The 23,735-nt window shown below is 47.4% G+C and overlaps 2 protein-coding genes across 2 annotated transcripts; both read left to right on the forward strand.

Annotated features, from left to right (window-relative positions):
- The first annotated feature begins 368 nt into the window (after window positions 1–368).
- Window positions 369–6,251, forward strand: KRT5 (keratin 5). Its single transcript, XM_053557923.1, has 9 exons — window positions 369–1,250; window positions 1,834–2,048; window positions 2,843–2,903; window positions 3,032–3,127; window positions 3,264–3,428; window positions 3,808–3,933; window positions 4,134–4,354; window positions 5,113–5,147; window positions 5,613–6,251. The coding sequence occupies exons 1-9, from the start codon at window positions 684–686 to the stop codon at window positions 5,903–5,905; spliced, it is 1,779 nt and encodes a 592-aa protein (XP_053413898.1). The 5' UTR covers window positions 369–683; the 3' UTR covers window positions 5,906–6,251.
- An 11,697-nt stretch (window positions 6,252–17,948) lies between these two features.
- On the forward strand, window positions 17,949–23,440 carry LOC128562707 (keratin, type II cytoskeletal 6A). Its single transcript, XM_053557925.1, has 9 exons — window positions 17,949–18,572; window positions 19,397–19,611; window positions 19,948–20,008; window positions 20,166–20,261; window positions 20,385–20,549; window positions 21,026–21,151; window positions 21,983–22,203; window positions 22,504–22,538; window positions 22,651–23,440. Exons 1-9 carry the CDS (start codon window positions 18,033–18,035, stop codon window positions 22,893–22,895), a joined length of 1,704 nt encoding a protein of 567 aa, XP_053413900.1. The 5' UTR covers window positions 17,949–18,032; the 3' UTR covers window positions 22,896–23,440.
- The last annotated feature ends 295 nt before the right edge of the window (window positions 23,441–23,735 follow it).

Raw genomic sequence — 23,735 nt, forward strand, 5'->3', positions numbered from 1 at the left:
TCTCCCCGAGAAAGAAAGTGTGCAGAGAAGGACAAAGCTACGTTTCCTTCTGGCACATACCCAAGAAATAAAGCCAGGGATTGCCTTTCCAAGAGGTGAGATCCCTGCAGCAACCTGCCTAGAAAGGTGTCAGAGTAGCTCACGGCCAGGTGGTGGACGGCTCTGCCCTCCTGACGACAGCTCCCTTCAGTGGAAGGACAGATGGCTCCATGTGTGCTGTGCTGGGCTGGCTGTTGCCCCTGGTCCTGTAAGGCTCTCTAGGACAGTGGCCATGACCCATGCCCCTCACTTCCTGGCATCCTCTTTAGGCTGTTCCCAGCCCCCAGCCCCCAAGGTGAAGAGAGGCTTGCTGGCAGTGTCGCCAACTTGCTGCCAAGAGACCAGTGCTGGAAGGCAAGGTTATTTCTAACTGAGCAGAGCCTGCCAGGAAGAAAGCATTTGCGCCCAGCACCATGGCGCAGGTGTGACAGGTGAGCTCACAGCTGCCCCCCAGGCATGCCCAGCCCACTTAATCATTCACAGCTTGGCCTCCCTCCCGCCCAGCCCAGCTCTGGAGGGGATAAAAGGGGGCATTGCTACTCCAAGTAACAGAGCCGCTTTCCGCGTCCTGCCGTGCTCTGTTCTCTCCAGCACCTCCCAACCCACTAGTGCCAGTTCTTTTGCTCTCCCAGGAGCAAGCCACCATGTCTCGTCAGTCAAGTGTGTCCTACCGGAGTGGGGGTGCCCGCTCCTTCAGCGCCGCTTCTGCCATCACCCCGTCCGTCTCGCGCACCAGTTTTACCTCTGTGTCCCGGTCTGGGGGTGGCGGCGGTGGCTTCGGCAGGCTCAGCCTTGCGGGTGCTGGTGGAGCAAGCGGCTATGGCAGCCGGAGCCTCTACAACCTGGGGGGCTCCAAGAGGATCTCCATCAGCTCCAGCGGCGGCAGCTTCAGGAACCGATTTGGTGCTGGAGGCGGCTATGGCTTTGGAGGTGGAGCCGGGAGCGGATTCGGTTTTGGCGGTGGAGCTGGCAGTGGCTTTGGGCTTGGTGGTGGAGCTGGCTTTGGAGGTGGCTTTGGTGGCCCTGGCGGTGGCTTTGGTGGCCCTGGCTTCCCCGTCTGCCCCCCCGGAGGCATCCAAGAAGTCACAGTCAACCAGAGTCTCCTGACTCCCCTCAACCTGCAAATTGACCCCTCCATCCAGCGGGTGAGGACTGAGGAGCGTGAGCAGATCAAGACCCTCAACAACAAGTTCGCCTCCTTTATTGACAAGGTGAGTACCAACAAATTGTAAAAAATAAACAAACAAACAAAAAATCACTGTGAGTCTAGAATAAATGCCAAAGAGAGAGAGGAGAGGGGAGATTTTTTGCTTTGTGAAAATACCCTCATAGTTGGCAGTTACACGTTTCCATTTGTTTCTATGTCTTGGATTTGTGGACATTTTCTTAATTAGACTGGCAGCTTGGAAGGGAGAGTCATTTCTTCCTGGTCAGAGGCTGCCCCATAAGGGCTCTTTGGCTACTGGTGGGCAGAGAGATGAATCCTGTGCCTGGTGTAGTGGGGCTGATGGCAAGGGAAGGTGGCAGCCTGAGTGCCTCTGCAGCCACCAGCACGCAGGGCTACACTCCAGCTAGCTGTTCCTAACACCGTCTGTGCCCCGGATAAGTATCCTGTACCCCCTAGAAGAGCAGGGTTGGGCATCTCACTCTGGACAGCCCATCCCCGGCCCTAGGCCCAGGTGCTGCACATGCACAAGGTTTAGGGAGCAGCATGAGATGGGAGGCCCATTAGTGAGTTGACTATTGAAACATGAAATCCAAGTTTCTTCACCTTCAAACTCTGCTCCCCTCCAGGTGCGGTTCCTAGAGCAGCAGAACAAGGTCCTGGACACCAAGTGGACCCTGCTACAGGAGCAGGGCACCAAGACCGTGAGGCAGAGCCTGGATCCTCTGTTTGAGCAGTACATCAACAACCTCAGGAGGCAGCTGGACGGCATCGTTGGGGAGAGAGGCCGCCTGGACTCAGAACTGAGGAACATGCAGGACCTGGTAGAGGACTTCAAGAACAAGTGAGTTGGGGAAGTGGGGTGCAGACAGGGGTGGGTGACAACTTCTTGGCACCAGATGGGCATCATGACCATAACGCATCTTCTACTTATGCCTTCCCTTTGAGCTAGAAGCATATGCCTTCTGTGGGCACCTGCAATAGGAAAATAAGAGCAGAAACAGCCACAATAAAACACAGCCCCTCTGCAGGGCACTTAGCCAATAGCCAGAGCAGCAGGCACAGCACCCTTGGCACTGCCTTGTGAAATGTGGCATCATTTGATTCTTGCTCCCAGGGGATTTCCTTCCCAATAAACTCAAAGTACACAGCATGGGCCTTTGGATGAATTGCCTCAAAGCAGAAACTAATGGCATAACCCAGCTTGGTGGCTCAAGTAATTTCTTTTAGGCTCATGAACTAGCCAGTGGGTTTCTAGTTTTTGCTTTGTTTCTTTTCTTTTCTTTTCTTTTTTTTTTTTTTAAAAAAAAGAGCTATAAAAATTGAGAAAAGCACTAAGGAGATTGATTAGATATGGAGTTGGAGAGAAACAATACCACTTTTCTACAGGGATATTCTTGAAGCTACTGGATTATAGCGATCATAGAATGATTATCCAGCAGTTACAGACTAAACAGTAACCTGATGGATAAAGACCTTGCCCAGGGGCTCGTGATGCCACTGTCCACTCCCTCTCTGCCTAGGAGATGTGAGGAGCCCCTTCCTCCCTAAAAGCAAGCTCACAGTGAGCTGTGCCATAAAGACCCCTCACCCATCCCTCATCCCCTGATGCGTGCTTCCCTTCCCTTTCACCACCAGGTATGAAGATGAAATCAACAAGCGCACCACTGCCGAGAATGAGTTTGTGATGCTTAAGAAGGTGGGTGTGGGTAGGAGGGAACTTGGAGCCTATAGTCATGTTCTCCTAAGAGTGGCGCTCACTCAGGCCAAGGCGGAAGAGTGTGTGTGTTTGTGCCGATCGCCCCACCCCCCACCCCATCTCCCCAGGACGTGGATGCTGCCTACATGAACAAGGTGGAGCTGGAGGCCAGGGTGGATGCAATGATGGATGAGATCAACTTCATGAAGATGTTCTTTGATGCGGTAAGAAACCTATCCAAAATTTTCAAGTAGGTGGTTGTTCTTTTCTCAAATTGACATACCACAGTATGGAGAAGATGTGAGTGAACTGATGTTGACTAACACAGGATCAGATGACGGACTTCCAATCTCCCTGCAGGAGCTGTCCCAGATGCAAACGCATGTCTCTGACACATCCGTGGTCCTCTCCATGGACAACAACCGCAACCTGGACCTGGACAGCATCATAGCTGAGGTCAAGGCCCAATATGAGGAGATCGCCAACCGCAGCCGGACTGAGGCCGAGTCCTGGTACCAGACCAAGGTGGGAGCTCTAGTGGACATCTCCTAAGTAAGGGGATGGACACATGTCTAGGATTCTAGGCCATGGCGGTGCTGAGGATGGGGCTCTTAAAGCCTGCTAAGGCCTGTTGACATGAGTTCTGGGAAAAGCCCTGTATATATTTAAAAAAAAAAAAAAAAACCCCAAGAGCCTTAAAAAAGAGCCTCGCTCAGAATCTCACACCACTATCTCTAGGACAGCAAAGCACTAGACCATTCCATCTTAGAAGAGCCAGAATCAACCCAGACCTCAGATACTTATACCCCTTTCCACCACTTGGCAGCTCACTGGCTGCAAACTTTGGGAAAGTGCTTTTCATCCTTGTGTAAACAGAACCTTTTCTCTCTTCTGGCGGCATCAGTATGAGGAGCTGCAGCAGACAGCTGGCCGGCACGGTGATGACCTGCGCAACACCAAGCACGAGATCTCTGAGATGAACCGCATGATGCAGAGACTGAGATCTGAGATCGACAATGTCAAGAAGCAGGTAGGGCAAGGTTGACAGGCAGCAAGAGAGGGGTATGAGCTCTGAAAGGGGGACCCACGGTGACCAGGACAGATGCATGGCTTCTCTCTAGGGCTCTGGAAACTTTGGTTTCCTGACCCGGCATCTCAGACAGAGATACCTCAGGCCCTGCTCAGCTACCAGTGTCCACCGTCCCTACTCTTCCCTCCTTTCCTCCATAGTGTGCCAACCTGCAGAACGCCATTGCTGATGCTGAGCAGCGTGGGGAGCTGGCCCTCAAGGACGCCAGGAATAAGCTGGCTGAGCTGGAGGACGCCCTGCAGAAGGCCAAGCAGGACATGGCCCGGCTGCTGCGCGAATACCAGGAGCTCATGAACACCAAGCTGGCCCTGGACGTGGAGATCGCCACCTACCGCAAGCTGCTGGAGGGCGAGGAGTGCAGGTGGGTGGGCAGCAGGAGCCCAGCACAGCCTCTCATGAGATAAAGCAAAGCTTCTCCACGGCAGGGTGCACAACACACACACAAGTGATTGCTGTCTGGGGCGTGGTAATGACCCATCATCAATCTGATTTCAAACTAACACACAAGCACGTGCATCTGGCCTCAACCCCCTCTTCTGGCCTTTCACACCACTAGTGTTCTCAGGCCCTGCCTCTGCTCCAAAAAACTAAGCAAACTCAACAAATGTGTCCTGAACGTCACCCTCATTCTGTTTTTGCTCCTGTTCTTTTTTCAATCTCAATATCCGTGCCATCCATCTCCACCCTTCCCTCCCCATTCTTCAAGTACCTCTTCCCTCGGGAAGGCTTCAGGATGGCCCCCGCAGAGTTCAACTCGCCTGCCTCAAGCTACTCTGTTTTCTTCAATCCTCTGACACTGCTCATTTGCCCACGTTCAGTCTGAGGGATTTCTGTCCATGCCAAGTTCCCTCACAGAATGTAAACTCCGACAAAAACTGCTCTAGACATTTTCACATCTCCTGTGAGATCTCACACATGCCTCCCACGCCCTGGGTGGAGGAGGGGAATTATAATCTTCCTTTGACTACTTGTTCCTATGTCAGTCTCTCTTCATTGGAAGATCCTTCCAGAAAGTTCTCCCTTCCTCTAATTGAAGCAGGGGGGCGTACAGACTTCTGGCTTATGTAATGGGTCTGAGCCTGGCTATGGGAGTTATAATTTTAATTTTTCTCCTTTCAGACTGAGCGGAGAAGGAGTCGGACCAGTCAACATCTGTAAGTAACTTTGAACAGACATTAGCGGTGGCCATAGTGGGGTCTATTCAGTGCCAACTCAGAATCCTGCTGTTTCTAGATGCCAGACACACCCATCCCAGTGTGCGGTTATTTAACATCCTTAGTGGTGGTGGAGGGGAGGGACACAGATTGGGACAGGAAACACTGCCCCAATGGCTCCTATCTTATCTCTTGGATAAGACAATGTGGCCGGGCATCCTACACATCTTGGACCCACCTGCCTTGCCCTTCTCCTCCCCAGGCCCTAGCACTATGCTTTGTCCCTTATGTTCACTAACATTTTTAGGAACCTTAATTAAATAACTTAGCTCTTCTGGGGCATGTGTGCTATTCTGTAAAGCAGGTCAGGTATAGAGCTCTGACACCAGCAGGATCTAGTAAGTTGGCCACATGGGATCAACCTGACACAGCATTCTCACCGAGTGCTCCCTCTTTTCTCTGCAGCTGTCGTCACAAGCAATGTCTCCTCTGGCTACGGCGGTGGCAGTGGCTTTGGCGGTGGCCTTGGCGGTGGCCTGGGCAGTGGCCTCGGTGGAGGTCTCGGGGGAGGTAGTGGTGGAAGCTACTACTCCAGCAGCAGTGGGGGCGTCGGGGGAGGGCTCAGTGTAGGGGGCTCTGGGTTCAGTGCAGGCAGTGGCCGAAGCCTGGGGGTGGGCTTTGGCAGTGGCGGGGGCAGCAGCTCCAGCGTCAAGTTTGTCTCCACCACTTCCTCCTCCCGGAGGAGCTTCAAGAGCTAAGAACCTGCTGCAAGACTCTGCCTCCCAAGTGCAGCCACCGGCCCATGGACACTGCCTCTTCTAGACAGTTATCCTGGCTAAGTTTTCCCTTTTTCTGGAGAGTAGTCTAAATCAAATCTATTGCAGAACCACATTCTTTGATTCCTGGAAGGGTCCAATTTCCAGTCTCTGGTTTTCTGCTTCAAATCACCCTTTCGGTCCCCCCAGCATGGTCCTCTATGATGCAGGAATCCAAAGTTTTCTAGTATCTAAAACCATCAAAACAGAATCCCCACCCCAATCCTAAATTTTGTTCTGGTTCTAACTTCCTCCAGAGTGTGTTCAATAAAATACTTTTATAATAGAAGCTGTTGTGCAGAATATTTTTTTCTAGGTTACAGCCAGCCTAGAGACCCCATGAGGGTTGCTCTGCCCAGATGTGATTGGTTCCTTTGACAATTCACAGGGAAAGGAAAGTGGCTATCAGATTCTCTGTGAGGCTTGAAAGGAGCTGTTTAATAAAGCTCTGTCCCGAAGGAGTTTCTGGAGGACACTAATGGGAGTGTCCATTGTGGCGCACTTGGGATGGATTTTAGAACTTTGTTTTGAAGGGTGGGGCATTCGAGGTGGGCTGATTAGTGGGTAAATGAGCTTAAGTAAAATTTGTAAATGAAGCATATGTTTCCTTCAGAACCCAACATTTCTAAAACATGTGGGGTCTATTCTAATTTTAAGTGTTGAAAGGATCAATTACTATTTCTTAACAGTGTCAAGGGTGGTTGACCAAATAATTTTAGGGAGTTAGCTGAGGTGGCAGGACCTTGCACTGTGTGTAGGGCAATGGCAGCCCTCTTTTTGTGACCAAATGAGTGTGTCAGATCAAGCTCTTTGGAGGATTCACCACTGTAAATCATATCTGTAGTCCTAGAGAAAGTTAGGTGCATTTAAGTCTGCAAAGACTGTGTGCAGTGGCAGCTCTGTGACAGTACTCCACGAGAGTCCAGGAAAGGTATATTGTGTCACTTTGGAGGTGAAGCAGGCTGTGACGGACAGGCTGTTGAAATGGGCACTCAATAGAACATTATTGGCCAAATCCATAAGAAGAAGATACTACGTGTTTACCAGTTGCTTATTGGATAAGTCAGTAATTTCAATGATATTGGGCATGGGCCTTAATGGATGTGACCAAGGACTTAAGGTTGTGGCAATCCACTGTGAGGCACTCTCCATTCTTCCCAAGTTTAAAAATAGTTCAACTTAGGTTGTTGAATTGAGAAACAGTAGATGTAATAACCCCTTCTCTAAACAATCCTGTTTAATGGGTTTCACTTCTTGAAGGTTTTGCTTTAATTTATGTTGGGCATGCTAACTATTTTAAAGGGGTAGGGGAGGTATATGGGAACCCATTTTGTCAAACTGATTTGTAAGTGCCAAGGATTTAATTTTAATCTTTTATTTATTGAGTCAGACTGTCCATTGCCCACTGTGATATATTTTAGGAGATGCTACAATCATGGAGAATTTAGGCACGTCAGTAGTTTTGATAACTATGGTGAGGCATACCTGTTTGTTCTCTATTTTGTGTTTAGTAACTTCTCTAAGAATACAGTGGAACCTTGTTTAAAGCCAGTGGGATGCCCAGGCCTAAGTGGAATTTGAGCTGCAACATGAGTTAAGACCATGAAGATTTGGCAATTGTAGACATGAAAGTAAATTCAGAATCTATGTGGTAGAGGCACAAAGCCAATCTGTACACTTTCTAATCTTTTTGTTATACAAATTACTCTAGTACATTGTGGATTTCCAATTGCACTAGATTTTGAACTTCCTTTTCAGTTTTTTATTTTCTCCCTGTTTTCCAGCTCTCTCTCTCCTTCCCTCTGAATATACTTCAGCAGGAGAGGAATTCTCTCTACCTTGCTGATACTAACAAATTTCTTTTTCCAAAGAGCCTCAAATCAGTATCATTAGAGTTAGGGGGCTTTTCCATGGAGATAGTTGAATTAACTATCAATTAACCCCTTGAGTGTATCATGTGTGTATTCCCCCTTTATCCCAGGGGAAATGAGGATCTTCTTAGGTAACAGCAGGAGCAGCAGCCAAGATGTTTTAAAAATGTTAGTGGTCATCTGCTTTTAGGAGTGTGGCCTCAGCAAGTCACATAGTAATTGCTATTCCTTCACATGAGTGATCACCTGATGGGACCACATATTGCATGGATTATCAATCTTTTTCCTGAGCACTCCATAGAATGAGGGCCAGCACCTACTTGAGACATACAGCCAAAATTCATAGGGTAAGGGTCACTCCCTTGAGCCTAGCATCAGTCCTGGTTTGTGTTGGAATCATGAAATACAATTCAATATGAGACACACAGATAGGTCTGTGCTGAGACACATCATCCAGGGCCACTTTCCCATACTCCTGTCCTCAAATACAAATTATTAAAACTTCTGGCTTGGGTCAGTTAAATGTACTGTATAAAAAGGCTCAGTAAAATTCAGCAAATGCAGCACTAAGCAACACAGCTCGAAGTGAAATTTTCCAGCAGGCAGCAATACAACTCAAAGAGCCCACTAGCCAGCACTCAGCAGTTCCAAGAGCATGCTCACAATGAAATAGCAGAGCCGGATTGCAAGCCAAAGCAAGGAAAGAAAGACACCAGTGGTAGTGGTCATCACCTAGACATGCAGCAAACTCACGATGCTAATTGCTGTGCCTACCCTACAGGGGTAGAATGGACACCCACCCAAACTTTGGTGTAGCTATGGAGACTGATGACACCACACACACCCCTAGAGAGTATGAATAAACATAGTTCTCAAATGGTAAGGTTTTCTGAGGAAAGCAGGACAGGCTTCTCAAGCAGGTCCAAAAGTGGCAGGTAAGAGCAGGTTTTTTAATGGTATTGGTCAGGGTGGGGCTTGCATGTGGTTTGAAATTCCTACCAGTGCCAAAGGAAGGAACATCTGAATTTTCTCATCAGTTTTTGCAGATACGAACAAAAGAGGAGAGAGAGGAATGGAGCTTAAGATCTGTCAGAAGTCAAGCATTATTACAGGAAGGATAGTTTCACGTTAAAAAAATTAATCATACAACACACACCATTAACAGAATAAAAGGAGAGAGATCAAATGTTCTTTAAAAACAGAAAATATAATTAATAGCAAGAGATTGAAACTTTCCCATTCAGCAGGAGGGAGGTCAGGATAATTATTACCACCACAATTATACTGGCAATTATAGCCAAGGCAATAAAGTAACACAAAGAAATAAACACCATAAAGATTAGAAAGAAAGCAACCAAACTGTAGTTACTCTTATGTGACATGATTGTGTATATAGACAATCAAAAGAACTAAAACCTATTAGAAGTAAAAGTGAATTTATCACACTCACCAGACAACTAATACCACTAATATACAAAACTGAATTACATATTTATAGACTAGAAAGCAACACTTAGAAAATAACATTTGAAAGACATCCTTTCTAGTAGCACCAGAGACATCTAATACCTAGAAATAAACATAACCAAAGATGTACAAGATCTAAACAAAGAAAGCTATAAAATCTTATTGAAAATACCAAAGAGGACCTAATAAATGGATATATATATCCTCTTCATGGATTGGAAAACTTAACATTGTAAATATGTCAATTTTCCCCAAATGAACTATGGATTCAATGCAATTTCTTTCTTTCTTTTTTTTTTTTTTGTGTGATTTTTTGGCCAGGGCTGGGTTTGAACCTGCCACCTCCGGCATATGGGACCGGCGCCCTACTCCTTGAGCCACAGGCGCCGCCCAGATTCAATGCAATTTCAATCAAATTTCAGCAGATGTTTTATGGAAATTAATAAATCTATCCTAAAAGAGATATGTAGATCCTACATATCTAAAATTTGTATGAAATGTTATGGTTTGATTGTGTTTCTTTAAAATTCATGTGTTGGCAATGTGATGGTGTTAAGAGGTGAGGCCTTTAGGAAGTGATTAGGCTAAAAGAGCTCTACTCTTGAGAATGGAATTAAGGCCCTTATAAGAGAGGCTTCACACAGGGTTCAATTTTAGGTTGCTTGTTTACTCTTCTGCCACATGAGGATACAACATTCTTCCTCTCAAAAGGAATTTATCCATCTACACACAACTAAGCTGTCAGTGTCTTGATCTCGGACTTACCAGCCCCCAGAACTGTGAGAAATAAATTTTGGTTCTTTCTAAACTACCTAGTCTCAGCTATTCTATTATAGCAGCACAAAATGAACTAAGATAGAAAATGAATAGTATTTAAAAGAGTCAAAACAAACATAAAAAAGAACAAAGTTGGAAGACATAGTTCCAGATACTGAAATTCATTATAAATCGTAGTAATTAAGAGAGTATGGTACTAGGGAAATGGTTGACAAATGGACCAGTAAAGTAGTGTATGAAATCTGGAAACAAACCCATATTGATTAACTTGATTTATACTAAAAGTCCCATTGCAATAAAGTAGGGAAAGAATGGTATGAGGTCAACTGGCTATTTATATGGGAAAATGTATTATGAGTCCTACTTCACACCACAGACAAAAATCAATTTCACTTATATTATTGTATTATATGTGTACTAAAAACTAAGGTTTTTTAGGTAAGCATTTTTTGAATCTTTTTAATTGTATTAAATTTTTCTTGTTGTTTTGAAAGGTTTTTTTTTTTATTTCAGAATATTATAGGAGTTCCAATAATTTGGTTACATGAATTGCTTTTGCACTGTTGAGTCAAATGTATAAGTGTGCCCATCATCTGGATAGTTTGCATTGTACCCATTAGGTATGAATTACTCTTCCTGCCCTGCCCCTCCCTCCTGCTTGCTTTCCTTTGAGTTTTACAACCAATATGCACATGGGTGCTGAGCGATTAGTTCCAATTTGATAGCAAGTATATATGGTATTTGTTTTTCCAGTCTTGTTATACTTCACTTAGCAGAATGATCTCCAGTTGGGTATGGCTGAGGACTCCTCCATGGTGATAGATCACATTTAATTAATCCACTCACGTGCTGATGGGCACATGGGTTAATTCCACATCTTTGCAATCGTGAATTGCACTGCAATAAACATTTGAGTGCATATGTCTTTTTGATAAAATGACTGTTTTTCTTTTTGGTAAATGACCAATAGTAGGATTGCTGGATCAAATAGCAGTTTTATTATTAGGTCTTTGAGAAATCTTCATATGACTTTCCAAAAAGGTTGTACTAGTCTCCAATTCCACCAACAGGGGATAAGAGTTCCTTTTTCTCCATGTACCCGCCAGCATCTGTTGTTTGGGCATTTTTTTTTTTTTTAAATAAAAGCCATTCTAGTTGGAGTTAAGTGATATCTCATTGTGGTTTTGATTTTCATTTATCTGAAAATTAGGGACACTAAGCATCTTTCATATTTTATTGGCCATTAGTCTATCTTCTTCTGAAAAGGTCATGTCTTTTGCCCATGTTTTTATGGATTTTAAAATTTCTTCCTTACTGATTTGCTTGAGTTCTTAATAGATTCTGATTATTAGCACTTTATCAGATGTACAGCATGAAAATATTTTCTCCCATTCCAGAAGTTCCCTTATTATCTCTCATAAGCATAGATGCAAAAATCCCCCACAAAGTATTAGCAAATCACATTCAATAATGCATAAAAGGAATGACACACCATGACCAAGTGGGATTTATTCCAGGTATGTAAGGCTGGTTCAACACTTGAAAATCAATTAATATGATCCATCACATCAAAAAACTAATAAAATTACATGATTACGTCAATAGATACAGAAAAAACATTTCACAGAGTTGAACACCAATCACAATAAAAAATCACAGAGTAGAGGGGAATTTCCTCAACTTGATCAAGAACATGTACACAAAACCTATATCTAACATACTTCATAGTGTGAAACTAGAAGTTTCCTTACTAAGATGAGGAACAAGGCAAGGATATCCCTTCTCATCACTCTTCAAATCAACTAGAATTTCTAGTTAATGTAATATGACATGATAAGGAAATAAAATGTACACAAATTGGGTGGGAACAAGTAAAACTTTGATCACATGACACAATTGTCTATGTTGAAAAAAGATTCAAGAAAAAACTCATGAAACTAACAAGTGATTACAGCAAGGTTGCATGATACAGGTTAATATACAAAAGATAATCACTTGCCTATATACCAGCAATAAACAATCAGAATGTGAAATTAAAAATATGATTTACGGGCGGCGCCTGTGGCTCAAGGGGTAGGGCGCCGATCCCATATGCCAGAGGTGGTGGGTTCAAACCTAGCCCTGGCCAAAAACCAAAAAAAAAAAATATGATTCACATTAGCACCCCCCCAAATAAAATAGTTGGTATAATATAACATAATATGTGAAAATCTACATAAGGAAAACTAAAAAAAACTCTAATGAAAGAAATCAAAGAAAAACTAAATAAATGGAGAAATATTCCACATTCATGCATAAGAAAACTCAACATTGACAAAATGTCAGTATAATCACAATCAAAACTTCAGAAAGTTATTTTGTTATATCAACAAACAGATTCCAAAATTTTATAAAGAAGCAGAAGACATAAAATGCCCATGGCAATATTAAAGGAGAACAAAATTAGAGGACTGAAAAAACCTGACTTCAAGACTTACTATGAATCTACAGTAATCAAGACAGTGTTGTATTGGCGAAAGAATAGACAAATAGATCAATAGACCATAACAGAAAGCCCAGCATTAGACCCACACAGATGTAGTCAACTGGTTCTTGATAAAGGAGCAAAGATAATCTTTTCAAGAAATGGTACTGAACAACTGAATATTTATGTGCTAAAAAATATGTGAACACAGACTCTTCACAAAAAATCAACTCAAAATTGATCATACCTATTACTGTAAAAAGCAAAACTATGAAATTCCTAGAAGGTAATACAGGAGAAAATCTAGATGACACAGTTTGACAGTTTCTTACAAAACTACACATACTCTTATCACATGATCCAGCGATTGTGTTGGAGAGTGTCCAGACATGGCCCCTGAGCGGCCCTCCTCCCAGCATCAGGACACGGCCCCTGAGCGGCCCTCCTCCCAGCATCATTTCCCAAATGAGTTGAGAACTTATGCACATACAGAAGCTTGCACGTGCATATTTATAATAGTTTTACTCCAAACTGCCAAAACTTGGAAGCAACTGAGACGTCCTTCGGTAGGCAAATCAATAAACAATCTGTGACACATCCAGAAAATGAAATATTATTCAGCACTTAAAAGATATAGCGGAACCTTGCATGCATATCACTAAGTGAAAGAAACCAATGTGAACTCTACATACTGTATGATTCCAACTATATCACGTTCTGAAAATTAAACCTATGGAGACAGGAAGAAAGATCAGCAGTTGCCAGGGGTCAGGGGAGAGGATGGGATGAATGAACAGAGCACCCGGGATATTTAATGCAGTGAAATATACTGTGTGATACTACAATGGTGGGTACGTTTTTTTAAGACCCATAGAACTTACAACATCAAAAGCGAACTCTAATGTAAACCATGGACTTTGAGTCCTGTTCTTACCAAGGACCTCAGCCACACGACAGGAGAAACCTGGCACTTTCACCTCAAATTGTGCCTTCACAAGATACACATTGCTCCTTCTCACCAGTGTCCCCACATTGGCCAGGAAAACTTCTCCCAAATGTGCCTTTTGAGTGCCTAGCCCAATCGCACACTGTCGGTGGCTTGAACATCTGAGCACACCTTGTACCCCACATGTGCTTGGGCAGATGAACAAAGAACTGAACGCTTTCAAAGTGGATTGCCCGGTAACTAGGTCTTACATGAACATGTACCAACATCAGTTTACAAGGGAACCGTAATCACAGTCACTTCTGTAATTGTACAGACACTCATATGTGTCCCTTGAAGCATAGGACATGCCAAACCTCTTTGTCATGTTCTACTTATCCTGGTTGAAGGGGCAGTCAGTGTCCCCTCCTCAAGTCAGCAAGGAAGAGGTTCTTGACATATCCCCACCGGATTTGCGACCCCAGTTCCAGAGGCAGATCAGTGCTTGGGATCAGTTCAGCACTGTGGAAAATGCTCTTTCAGCACCCCCCATCCTCGCCCACCAGTCTGAGGTCAAGCCCCATTGTGCAGGAAAATGGAGCTGCCAGAGACTTCCTGATGCTGGGAGGAGGGCCGCTCAGGGGCCGTGTCTGGACACGAAACACTGTCATGATGTTCTCTGTAAAAAATGTGTGAACTGTGTGTGAAAATTGAGAAACAGAAGGGGAGCTTCACAGTTAAGTGACTATTACATGTTCACAATCTGGAAGGCTGGACTCTCCCCTCCAGCCTTGGCGCTGCTGTCTGCTCATGTTTCTCGTTCAGTGGGTGCTCCCTGGGGAAGGACTGGGTCTGCAGGATTCCCTCTGAGCGGCACTGTGGCTGGCAAGAATAGGCACTCAGCCTTAAGCTTCTGATGATGATGACAGCAGCCTGGCCTTCATTCCTGCCATCCACTCCACCCAGGGAGGCAGAAAAAATGAGGCAAATCCTGGTGAGGCAGACTTTCCATGAGCCCAGGCTGCAGGGGCTCCAAGCTGGGAACAATTCGGAAGCACAGGTTAACCCCTGAGCCTGGAACAAAGGCAACCTATGCTCCAACCACAGACAACTCCTGACTGAAGGGAGGGGCCTGGCAGAGAGGGAGGCCAGGCTCTGCAGCCTGCTGGGGAGGAGGCCACTGTCATCCCAGTTACTCAGAGCTTATTTCAGTCTCTCTCACATAGTTGACTAAACTAACACCCTTTGTTCTAATCTTATGAAGGTCAGACCTTCCCCACCTGACTGCTCTGAGAAAACACGATTCCCCTGGGCTCCAGCATGAGAACTGAGCCAGTGTTTCATCTGGAAAAGCCAATTCTAACCACCCAGGAAGCCCCCGCCACCTCTGAACACTTCCCTCCCCTAGGCACTAAAGCACAGGGCAGAGGAGAGGGGGCCAGCTGGACTCTGGGGGAGGGAAGAAGCTGTGAAACACCCCATAAAGGGCATAGAAAATCCAGCGCAAAGGAACCAAGTACAAACTTGACCCTTTATGTGTGGTGGGGCTGGGATGAAACAGAATCAGAAACAGATCTGCCAGCGGAGCCGGGATCTCTCCTCTCCAGCTCCCTCTCCACTGTCTCCTTGTCTGAGATCCCCTTATCACCTCTCTAGAGTCTTCCCGTGGACCTCACTCTATCAAGTCATTGGAATTTGTCCCCAGAGCATTCCCTGCAGGTGGTGATGGAGACTAAAGCTCTTTACATATGTATATATACATACATATGTATTTACACATATTTACATATACATATGCATATGTGTGTATGAATGTCTAATAAATACTTATATCAGGAAATTAAACATGATACTTCATGCAACTTGTACTGTCTGGTGCATAAACCATGCCTGGGGTTGGATAAAATGCTGAAGTTAAACCATCTTCTCATAGTCTCAATGGTTGAATCTGAGGTCTTTGTTCTGGTGAAATTAAATCTTTCATTCCAGGATGAATTCACCCCCATGATGAAAAAGATATAAAATCAGCAGTAAAAGAGGAATTGACACAGTTCCCTGGGCCGGCGGATGGCAGCCTGTCCCTGTGTGCACAGTCCCCAGAGGACAGCCTGAGACCAAGCAGAGAGTGAGCGGGGAAGCCTGGCCCTAGAGGAGGGAGAGCAGCCTGCCCTGCCAGCCTCCTGCCGAGGACTCCCAGCTGCTCAGGCAGCAGGCGGCATTCCCCGGAGGCGGGGCTCCGTCTGCCCCGTGCTGCTGCGGGGAGGAGTGCCAGCAAGCCTGCGAACTGCTCTTCTGCCTCCCGGCGGGCGGTACACAGCTCAGGATCAGGAGAAAACCTCACACACAGCTTCCGAGGAATGCTGGTTTCATTTCTCCCACCGTCCTCCAGTGGCCCCCTCCCCTCACATGCCCATATACTGCACTTGTGTTCCAGTTTTTGAAGCTTCTCACGGGTCCCTAAATACCAAACATCTTCATATTTCCCTATCAGAAGGACACTTGCTCATCTTCATCGAACCTTCTGTGCCGACACAGTGCTAAGACCTTCACATTGTCTCATTTGAGCCTCGCGGCAACTCTGGAGTCAGTGCTGTATTCACCCACAGTTTACAGGTGTGAAAACAAAGCACAAAGGGATTAAGTATTTTCGTAAGGACACCCAGGAGCTGGGTCATAAGCCTGAGCACCCTGCCCCCAGACCCCGTGCTCTTCACCAGGGGTTGCCAAACGTTTTCTTTAAAGGGACAAGAGGGACAGTTCAGGCTTTACAGGTCATACGGTCTCTGCCCCAAACTGCACAACTCTGCTGTTGTAGCGTGAAAGCAGTCATAGACCCTGGACATTGACAGTGACACAAGACATTGGGTAAGTGCTCGTTGCTCCCACCTGACTTGCCAACCCTTCTACCCCATCCTGGCATCATCCATGCCAAGCCTAAGCCCTCTGCCCCAGGACAGCAGAGTGGATCAGAGCACATGCCACGAGAAGGAACACTTCTTTCCCAGAACTGGGTGGCAGCACATTCTTGGTCAAGCATTGTGCAAGGGTGGAGGGAGGGGAGCTGCTTCCGTTGTCTTGAGAAGGTGTCTCTTTCCTGCCAGACGCTGAGTTAGCAACTCCTTTGGATGGGGAACACCCAGCCCTCTTGAATGCTTTGTCCCCCCAAATGTTGGAGTGCTTTTAAAACAGTAACAGGAGCTTGCCTCAGGCTCATGTCAATGTGAGGGCTAGTCTTTGACACAATGGTTGCTCATGTAACCACATGTTCTCATAGAATAACATACCTCCAATCGCTCCGGTTCTCCGTGTACATGGTACTTAATACAGGACTGGAAAATATGAACCTCCTTTCCCTGTAAACATGTTGCTCTCATGGGAGAGCCTGCCCTCTCTCTGCAAAGGGTACAAGGGACTTGGCATTTCAAGCACTGAAATGAGAAATAGAAGGTAGGGATTCTCTTGTGACATGATCACGCTTTAAGGGCACATTTTCATGACTCACTACTTCTATATGCCCCTCAACTTTCCATGTCCCAATGAACTGTCTGATTCTCGATTCTTAAGAAATGGTCCAGAATCTGTGGGAATAAAAATTCAGTGAATGGCTTAATGATTTTTGTCCCACTCATTCTGCATTCTTTAAATTAAACCCCTACCTAAAGGTCCCAAAACATCAGGGAGAAAGGTGTCTATGAATTTTGCTGGACAGGCAGATTAACATGAAAATCACCTCCAAGGCAAAATGAACACTTGGGGTGGGGAGGTGCCAGCATAGGCAGAAGCTCCTTAAGAAGTCAAGTCTCTAGGCACAGGCTCTTGGCAATGTCTTCTCCTGTTCCCTCCGTAACATGTCAAGTGGTCAGTTTATCACACAGGACACAGAGCGAATATCGTTCGGGTTAAAAGCTGAACCCTTCTGTTCCTATTATCTACCTTACAAAGAATGGTTTTACCCCCATAGCAGACCCATTCCCATGCTTGAGCCACTGGGCAGGACAGTGAGGATCCCCAGAAGAACAGGTTCAAACGTGATGAGAAGACACAGCAGGCCACTTCTTGCTCAGACCAGAGGGCAAATGCCTATACGCCCTCAGGGAGGCACCCACTCAGATGGGAAGGGTGGTGTCTGGGGAGCAGAAAGCCTGTGTGGGAAGGGGGCACACAGGGAGTGCCTGATGAAGCAGAGGGAAGGGACAATTATCACAGATCAGCTCCTTTGCTCCTTTGTTTGAGGACATGACTAACTCATGACTTCAGTGAATTTACATCCAGGTCTATTGTGGCAGGATCAAGTCAAGGCTGGAAGGCAGGAGAATTTCTCCATGACTAAAGGAATCTAAAAAGCACTCTTAATATTTCATACCTTTCTAGAAACTGTGGGTGATCTCACTGTGTGTGTAAAGCCCAGCCCCTCCCAATCTGCAAGCTCACCTTCCAGCACTGGGCCCAGCCCTTGCTCACTGGGTATATATAGACTGCGGCCCCGAGCCCGGCTCACTGCCCTGCTCCTCTCACCCCAGCCTCCAGCCTCTCACGCTCTCTGCAGCCTTCCCATCTTCTGCAACCATGACCAGCAAATCCACCGTGAAGAGCTACAGCAGCAGCCACCGTGGCTTCAGCTCGGGCTCAGCCAGGGTCCCTGGAGTCTCCCGCTCTGGCTTCAGCAGCGTCTCTGTGTCCCGCTCCCGGGGCAGTGGCGGCCTGGGTGGAGTGTGCGGAGGAGCTGGCTTCGGCAGCCGCAGCCTCTACAACCTGGGGGGCTCCAAGAGGATCTCCATTGGAGGGGGCAGCTGTGCCGTCGGGGGTGGCTATGGCGGCAGAGTCGGAGGCGGCTATGGCTTTGGAGCTGGAGCCGGGAGCGGATTCGGTTTTGGCGGTGGAGCTGGCGCTGGCTTTGGGCTCGGTGGTGGAGCTGGCTTTGGTGGTGGCTATGGGGGATCTGGCTTCCCCGTGTGCCCCCCCGGAGGCATCCAAGAAGTCACAGTCAACCAGAGTCTCCTCACCCCTTTGAACCTGCAAATCGACCCCTCCATCCAGCGGGTCAGGACAGAGGAGCGCGAGCAGATCAAGACCCTCAACAACAAGTTCGCCTCCTTCATCGACAAGGTGAGACCTTGACAGGAGAAACAGCAAACTTCTCCCTGGGGGAGACATAGGAAGTGGGAATAAAGGGGCGAGGGGCTCAGCCTCCTCTCCTCAGGGAGGCCAGATGGCCCTAGCTGACCACACGCAGCAGGTGATGACCTTTACATTCACCCTGACTAGGGACTCTTCACAACCTGAAAGAGATGAGTGATGGCATGAGTTAATTTTCCTCCAATGTGTCTTGGAGATTAAAATGAAAATGACAACAGTATACAGGCTGGTAAATTGCACTCTGGGGTTGGGCAAGAGGAAAAGAAAACTCGACAAGGAAAGAAAAAATACTCTAAATAGGTCAAGACAAAAGACTTAGAAATATTTACAAAATGCACAAATGGCAACTGACTCCAGAAACAGACAAGGACCACAAATGAGAATGCTTTAGAGGTGACACACGCACTCAAGGGGAAGTGGGACTGGGTCTGACCATTAGGCCACATGCAACATGCCTCTCACTGAGGTCCTACCAGTGATGAAAGCTCTACCGTGTAGTTTAAAACTAGACTTGTGATTGTGCTGGGCAAAAGGAGAAGGAATGTGGAAAGTCACAGATGTGCTCACTAACGTAGAAGGGGAGAACGACTCAGTGGGCCGTGGAAGAATTTCTGCGGTTAGATCTGTGTGGTGAAAGGGGAAAGACTTTGGGAGCAGAGCTCAGCTGAGCCTCTGTACACGTGCCTAGTAGCCCAGTACCTCGGGGCACCCCAGACCAGCCAGCAGAGCTGAGAACGCTGACACTTCTTCCTTCCGTCCTTGTCTGGCAAATGACCATCTTGCCTCCTCTCCAGGTGCGGTTCCTAGAGCAGCAGAACAAGGTCTTGGACACCAAGTGGACCCTGCTGCAGGAGCAGGGCACCAAGACCGTGAGGCAGAGCCTGGAGCCTCTGTTTGAGCAGTACATCAACAACCTCCGGAGGCAGCTGGACGGCATTCTCGGGGAGAAGAGCCGCCTGGACTCGGAGCTCCGGGGCATGCAGGACATGGTGGAGGACTTCAAGAACAAGTGAGTCAAAGAGCAGAAACACACTCAGCTGTCTGAAGCACACACATGGGGCAGCCAGGTCCAGAGTAGGCGTGATTCCTAGCAAAACAGGACCATGCAAATGAGGGTCTCAAGTCATGGCCTAGGAGCAATCTGTAAGAATAAAAGACCGCCATGAGGATGGGGGAGATTAGAGAAGTGAACATTTCAGTAGCAACCCAAGTGGCCTTGTAGGCACTCACGGCACGAGAGATCCGTGAGTATCCATTGCACGTGCGGACAGGGTCGCATGGCGGGCTGCGTTTCTGACGGGTGCTACCCGCCGGCTCAGTAGCACCTCTTCCTTTCTTCCTGTAGGTACGAAGATGAGATCAACAAGCGCACAGCAGCAGAGAATGAATTTGTGACTCTGAAGAAGGTGAGCAGGTTAAGCCGGGGCTTCAGGCCTCTTTGCTCAGGGGGAGAAATGACTCTATGCCTCTGCTCTGGTGCGACAGGAGAACTGGGAGGGACAGTGAATTATGGGTATCCCCGAAGGGGGCTCAGCTGACTGCAAGCTGTTGGCTCTTTTCCAGGACGTGGACGGTGCCTACATGAATAAGGTTGAGCTGCAAGCCAAGGTAGACAGCTTAACAGATGAGATCAATTTCCTGAGAGCCTTCTATGACGCAGTAAGCATCTCCACTCTGCTTTGATTTACTCTGAGGGGATCTGCAAAGGGGGCCAGATACTGGTGTTGGCTACCTCTGTGAACGTCCCAGGCAAAGATGATCTTCTGATCTCCTGTTCTGCAGGAACTGTCTCAGATGCAAACCCACATCTCAGACACGTCCGTGGTCCTCTCCATGGACAACAACCGTAGCCTGGACCTGGACAGCATCATCGCTGAAGTCAAAGCCCAATATGAGGAGATCGCTCAGAGAAGCCGGGCAGAGGCTGAGTCCTGGTACCAGACCAAGGTGAGCAGGGTGTCGGCAGCTATGGAGAAATCCCCATATCCCACCATGTATACCAGAAGGCTATAGACTTCACTGGGAAGATAGCACTAGAGTCCTCTGCAGGATGTGCACACTGCACTGTTAGAGTGGATATTGACAGAAATTGTGCCCAAGGTTGGAAGGAAAAAGGACCCCATGCGGGAGGAGAGCTGGTGTAGGTCACCACCCAGTAGCATTTGCTTTCAGCTTCACTCTGAATGCTGGCTCTCAGAAATACAGTGCAGGGCACTGTCAGTCCCTAAGGGAGTGAGGCACTCAGGGTGCCGTAATAAGGATGGTCTGCGATTTAGTTTTCCAATTCTTCTCAGTCTCGGAAAATCAACCTTATGGAGAAACCGTAAGGTTCATGTTTGACACATGCCTGATGCAGAAGTGAAAGGCGTTGTCCACATTATAAACCTGTAGACACTGTCTCTGTCTCTCCCTCCGGGCTGCAGTATGAGGAGCTGCAGGTCACCGCGGGCAGACACGGGGACGACCTGCGCAACACCAAGCAGGAGATTGCTGAGATGAACCGCATGATCCAGAGGCTGAGATCGGAGATCGACCACGTCAAGAAGCAGGTAGGGTGAGGGGCAGTGTGAAGAAAAGCAGCACTTACTTCCTCGCTAGGCTGTCGGCCAGTCTTTATCCTTCCTTTGTGAAAAATCCCAGAAACCCAGGGAAAAGCTGGGAGAGTAGGAGGGGTACGTCTCCAGGGTACAAATAGCTCCTGGTACAAATATGTGGACAGAAGCACTCCTAAGTGATGAGGGCTTTAAAAGTACAGTCTAGAGGCATTGGAAGGGTTTACCTTGGAGACTGATTGACTTGGGAATTGCAAAGAAAGAAGCTGGGAAAGGAAGGCTGGGAGGGAAAGTCTGAGGACTATTGCTAATAATCTGTTCAAGATTCAAGGTAGAAAAGAGGAGAGGAAAGGTGTAGGACAAGGACAGTCTTGCCCAGGTGAGTGAGACACTCCAAGGTGGGCAAAAGGCAAGGCATCAGGTGAAAAGTCATCACCTCACTTGAACATGGTCAGAAATTTTTGTTAGCCAGGGGGCATCTATATGAGATATACATGAACGATCTTCATGTGACTATGGGGACAACGCTCCACACAAAAGACAGTTCCAACTTTACCAGGATCCCCTCATCTCATGTCCACTGTAGCATCTTCCATTCAGTAAAAACACATTCTCCTGCAGAGTGGTTAATGAAAAGGGTTATACATCTCTATAAAATGAACCAGACTAGTCAAAAGCTACAAAACACAAAACTAGTGCATAGGAAGAGGCTGAGCTCATTCATCATCAATTTGGGCCTCTAGGAATCTTCCTCACCAGAATCAAAGACCCAGGCTAGTGCTCAATGAAGCACCAGACTCCAAGTTCACTCCTTGCTTTCCCTCCCAGTGTGCCAACCTGCAGGCCGCCATTGCGGATGCTGAGCAGCGTGGGGAGATGGCCCTCAAGGATGCCAGGAACAAGCTGGAAGGCCTGGAGGATGCCCTGCAGAAGGCCAAGCAGGACATGGCGCGGCTGCTGAAGGAGTACCAGGAGCTCATGAACGTCAAGCTGGCCCTGGACGTGGAGATCGCCACCTACCGCAAGCTGCTGGAGGGCGAGGAGTGCAGGTGGGGACCTGACAACCTCCCCCAGTATCTGAGCTCCCCTTCTAGATGGCAGGCCCCCAGCTCAACCAGCTCAACATTAGGGCACACTCGCCCTGGCCATAATCGCTAGTCTTGTCTAACAACTAAAAGAGCGCCGTAATAAGGATGGTCTGCGATTTAGTTTTCCAATTCTTCTCAGTCTTGAAAAATCAACCTTATGGAGAAACTCTCCCACCGACCATTCCTCACACTGAGGCTTCCCAGGCAGGCTCAGGGAAGGGCTCTCTGGGGTCTCATCCTCTCTGTGCTCCTCCCCTCTAGGCTGAATGGCGAAGGCGTGGGACAAGTCAACATCTGTAAGTACCTTTGCTTGCCTTCCTCTCCTGCCCTGGCACTCTACTGACTGGCTCAGGCTGGCAGAATGAACTCACTGTGTCTTCTCCTGTCCTTGTCCCCTCCCCGCCACAGCCGTGGTGCAGTCCACCGTCTCCAGTGGCTACGGCAGCGCCGGCGGTGTCGGCAGTGGCATCGGCAGTGGTGTCGGCCTGGGTGGAGGCAGCGGCTACTCCTACAGCAGCGGTCACGGCGTTGGAGGTGGCTTCAGTTCCAGCAGTGGCAGAGGCCTGGGGGGTGGCCTCAGCTCCGTGGGAGGCAGCAGTTCCTCCATCAAATACACCACCACCTCCTCCAGCAGGAAGAGCTACAAGCACTGAAGTCCTGCTCCTGCCCCACCAGCCTCGGGCCCCTCTCTAGCTGCAGAGTCCCCTCCTCACATGGCTTGTCCTCTCCTGGCCTCTGGTCTCTCCTGCTCGGTGACTTTGAGCTGAGGATGGATGTTGAGTGCCCACATTTGTCCTCTCTGTGTATGCCTGTCCCCCCCGAGCTTCCCCTGCTCACCATCAGCAGGTCAGCCTCTGAGTTTACATCATGATTGATTTCAACATTGCAACTTTACTTAGTAAATTATTGATCTCTTGCCTCTCAAGTTCTATCACTGAGGTTGAGCATTAGAAGGAAATTACCTCTGTCCCTTTCACTACAGAAGATGCTGTCTGGGGCTTATTCCAAAGTAGGGCAAGTGCCATGTAATTTTCACTGTCTCCACATTCCCCACCTTATAAGGAGTGTGAACCTCCCTTGTAGCATCCATGAAAACATAAGCGACTAGTCCTATGATGTACAGAGTCTGTATCCCTATAATGTTTTCTCTGCTTTTTGCTCCCTTCTAATTGCTAAATAAAGCAAGTTTATAATATAACGTATTCTTTTGTGTTGCTTTGTTTGGTGGCCAAACGAGGTCAAACTTTTTGATCTAACAAATGACTTTTCATTTTTAAATGATAATACATTCCCATATCCATAACTCCCCTCCTTTAGAGAGGTTCAGCAAAGTGCAGTTTGGCCTCTTGCCATTCGGGGCCTCTTCCAGACCAAAGTCCGTCTACATGTTTGGAGTGTAGTGGAGGTTCCTGGTCCACCAGCTTTGTGCCCTCTTTTAACTGTCCATACCAGGAACCACTGGCACAGTTCTGATGTGCTTCTAAGCCCATTTC

This window comes from Nycticebus coucang, chromosome 12 (genome assembly GCF_027406575.1).
Source record: "Nycticebus coucang isolate mNycCou1 chromosome 12, mNycCou1.pri, whole genome shotgun sequence".
NCBI lineage: Eukaryota > Metazoa > Chordata > Mammalia > Primates > Lorisidae > Nycticebus > Nycticebus coucang.

Bases quoted from the DNA above. Each gene is read 5' to 3' on its own strand.
- KRT5 (XM_053557923.1), top strand. From the start codon at position 684: ATGTCTCGTCAGTCAAGTGTGTCCTACCGGAGTGGGGGTGCCCGCTCC. The intron at 2,904-3,031 runs GTGGGTGTGGGT...CCATCTCCCCAG, and splicing joins AGTTTGTGATGCTTAAGAAG to GACGTGGATGCTGCCTACAT. The intron at 5,148-5,612 runs GTAAGTAACTTT...TTTTCTCTGCAG, and splicing joins AGTCGGACCAGTCAACATCT to CTGTCGTCACAAGCAATGTC.
- LOC128562707 (XM_053557925.1), top strand. From the start codon at position 18,033: ATGACCAGCAAATCCACCGTGAAGAGCTACAGCAGCAGCCACCGTGGC. The intron at 18,573-19,396 runs GTGAGACCTTGA...CCTCCTCTCCAG, and splicing joins TCGCCTCCTTCATCGACAAG to GTGCGGTTCCTAGAGCAGCA. The intron at 20,550-21,025 runs GTGAGCAGGGTG...TCCGGGCTGCAG, and splicing joins AGTCCTGGTACCAGACCAAG to TATGAGGAGCTGCAGGTCAC.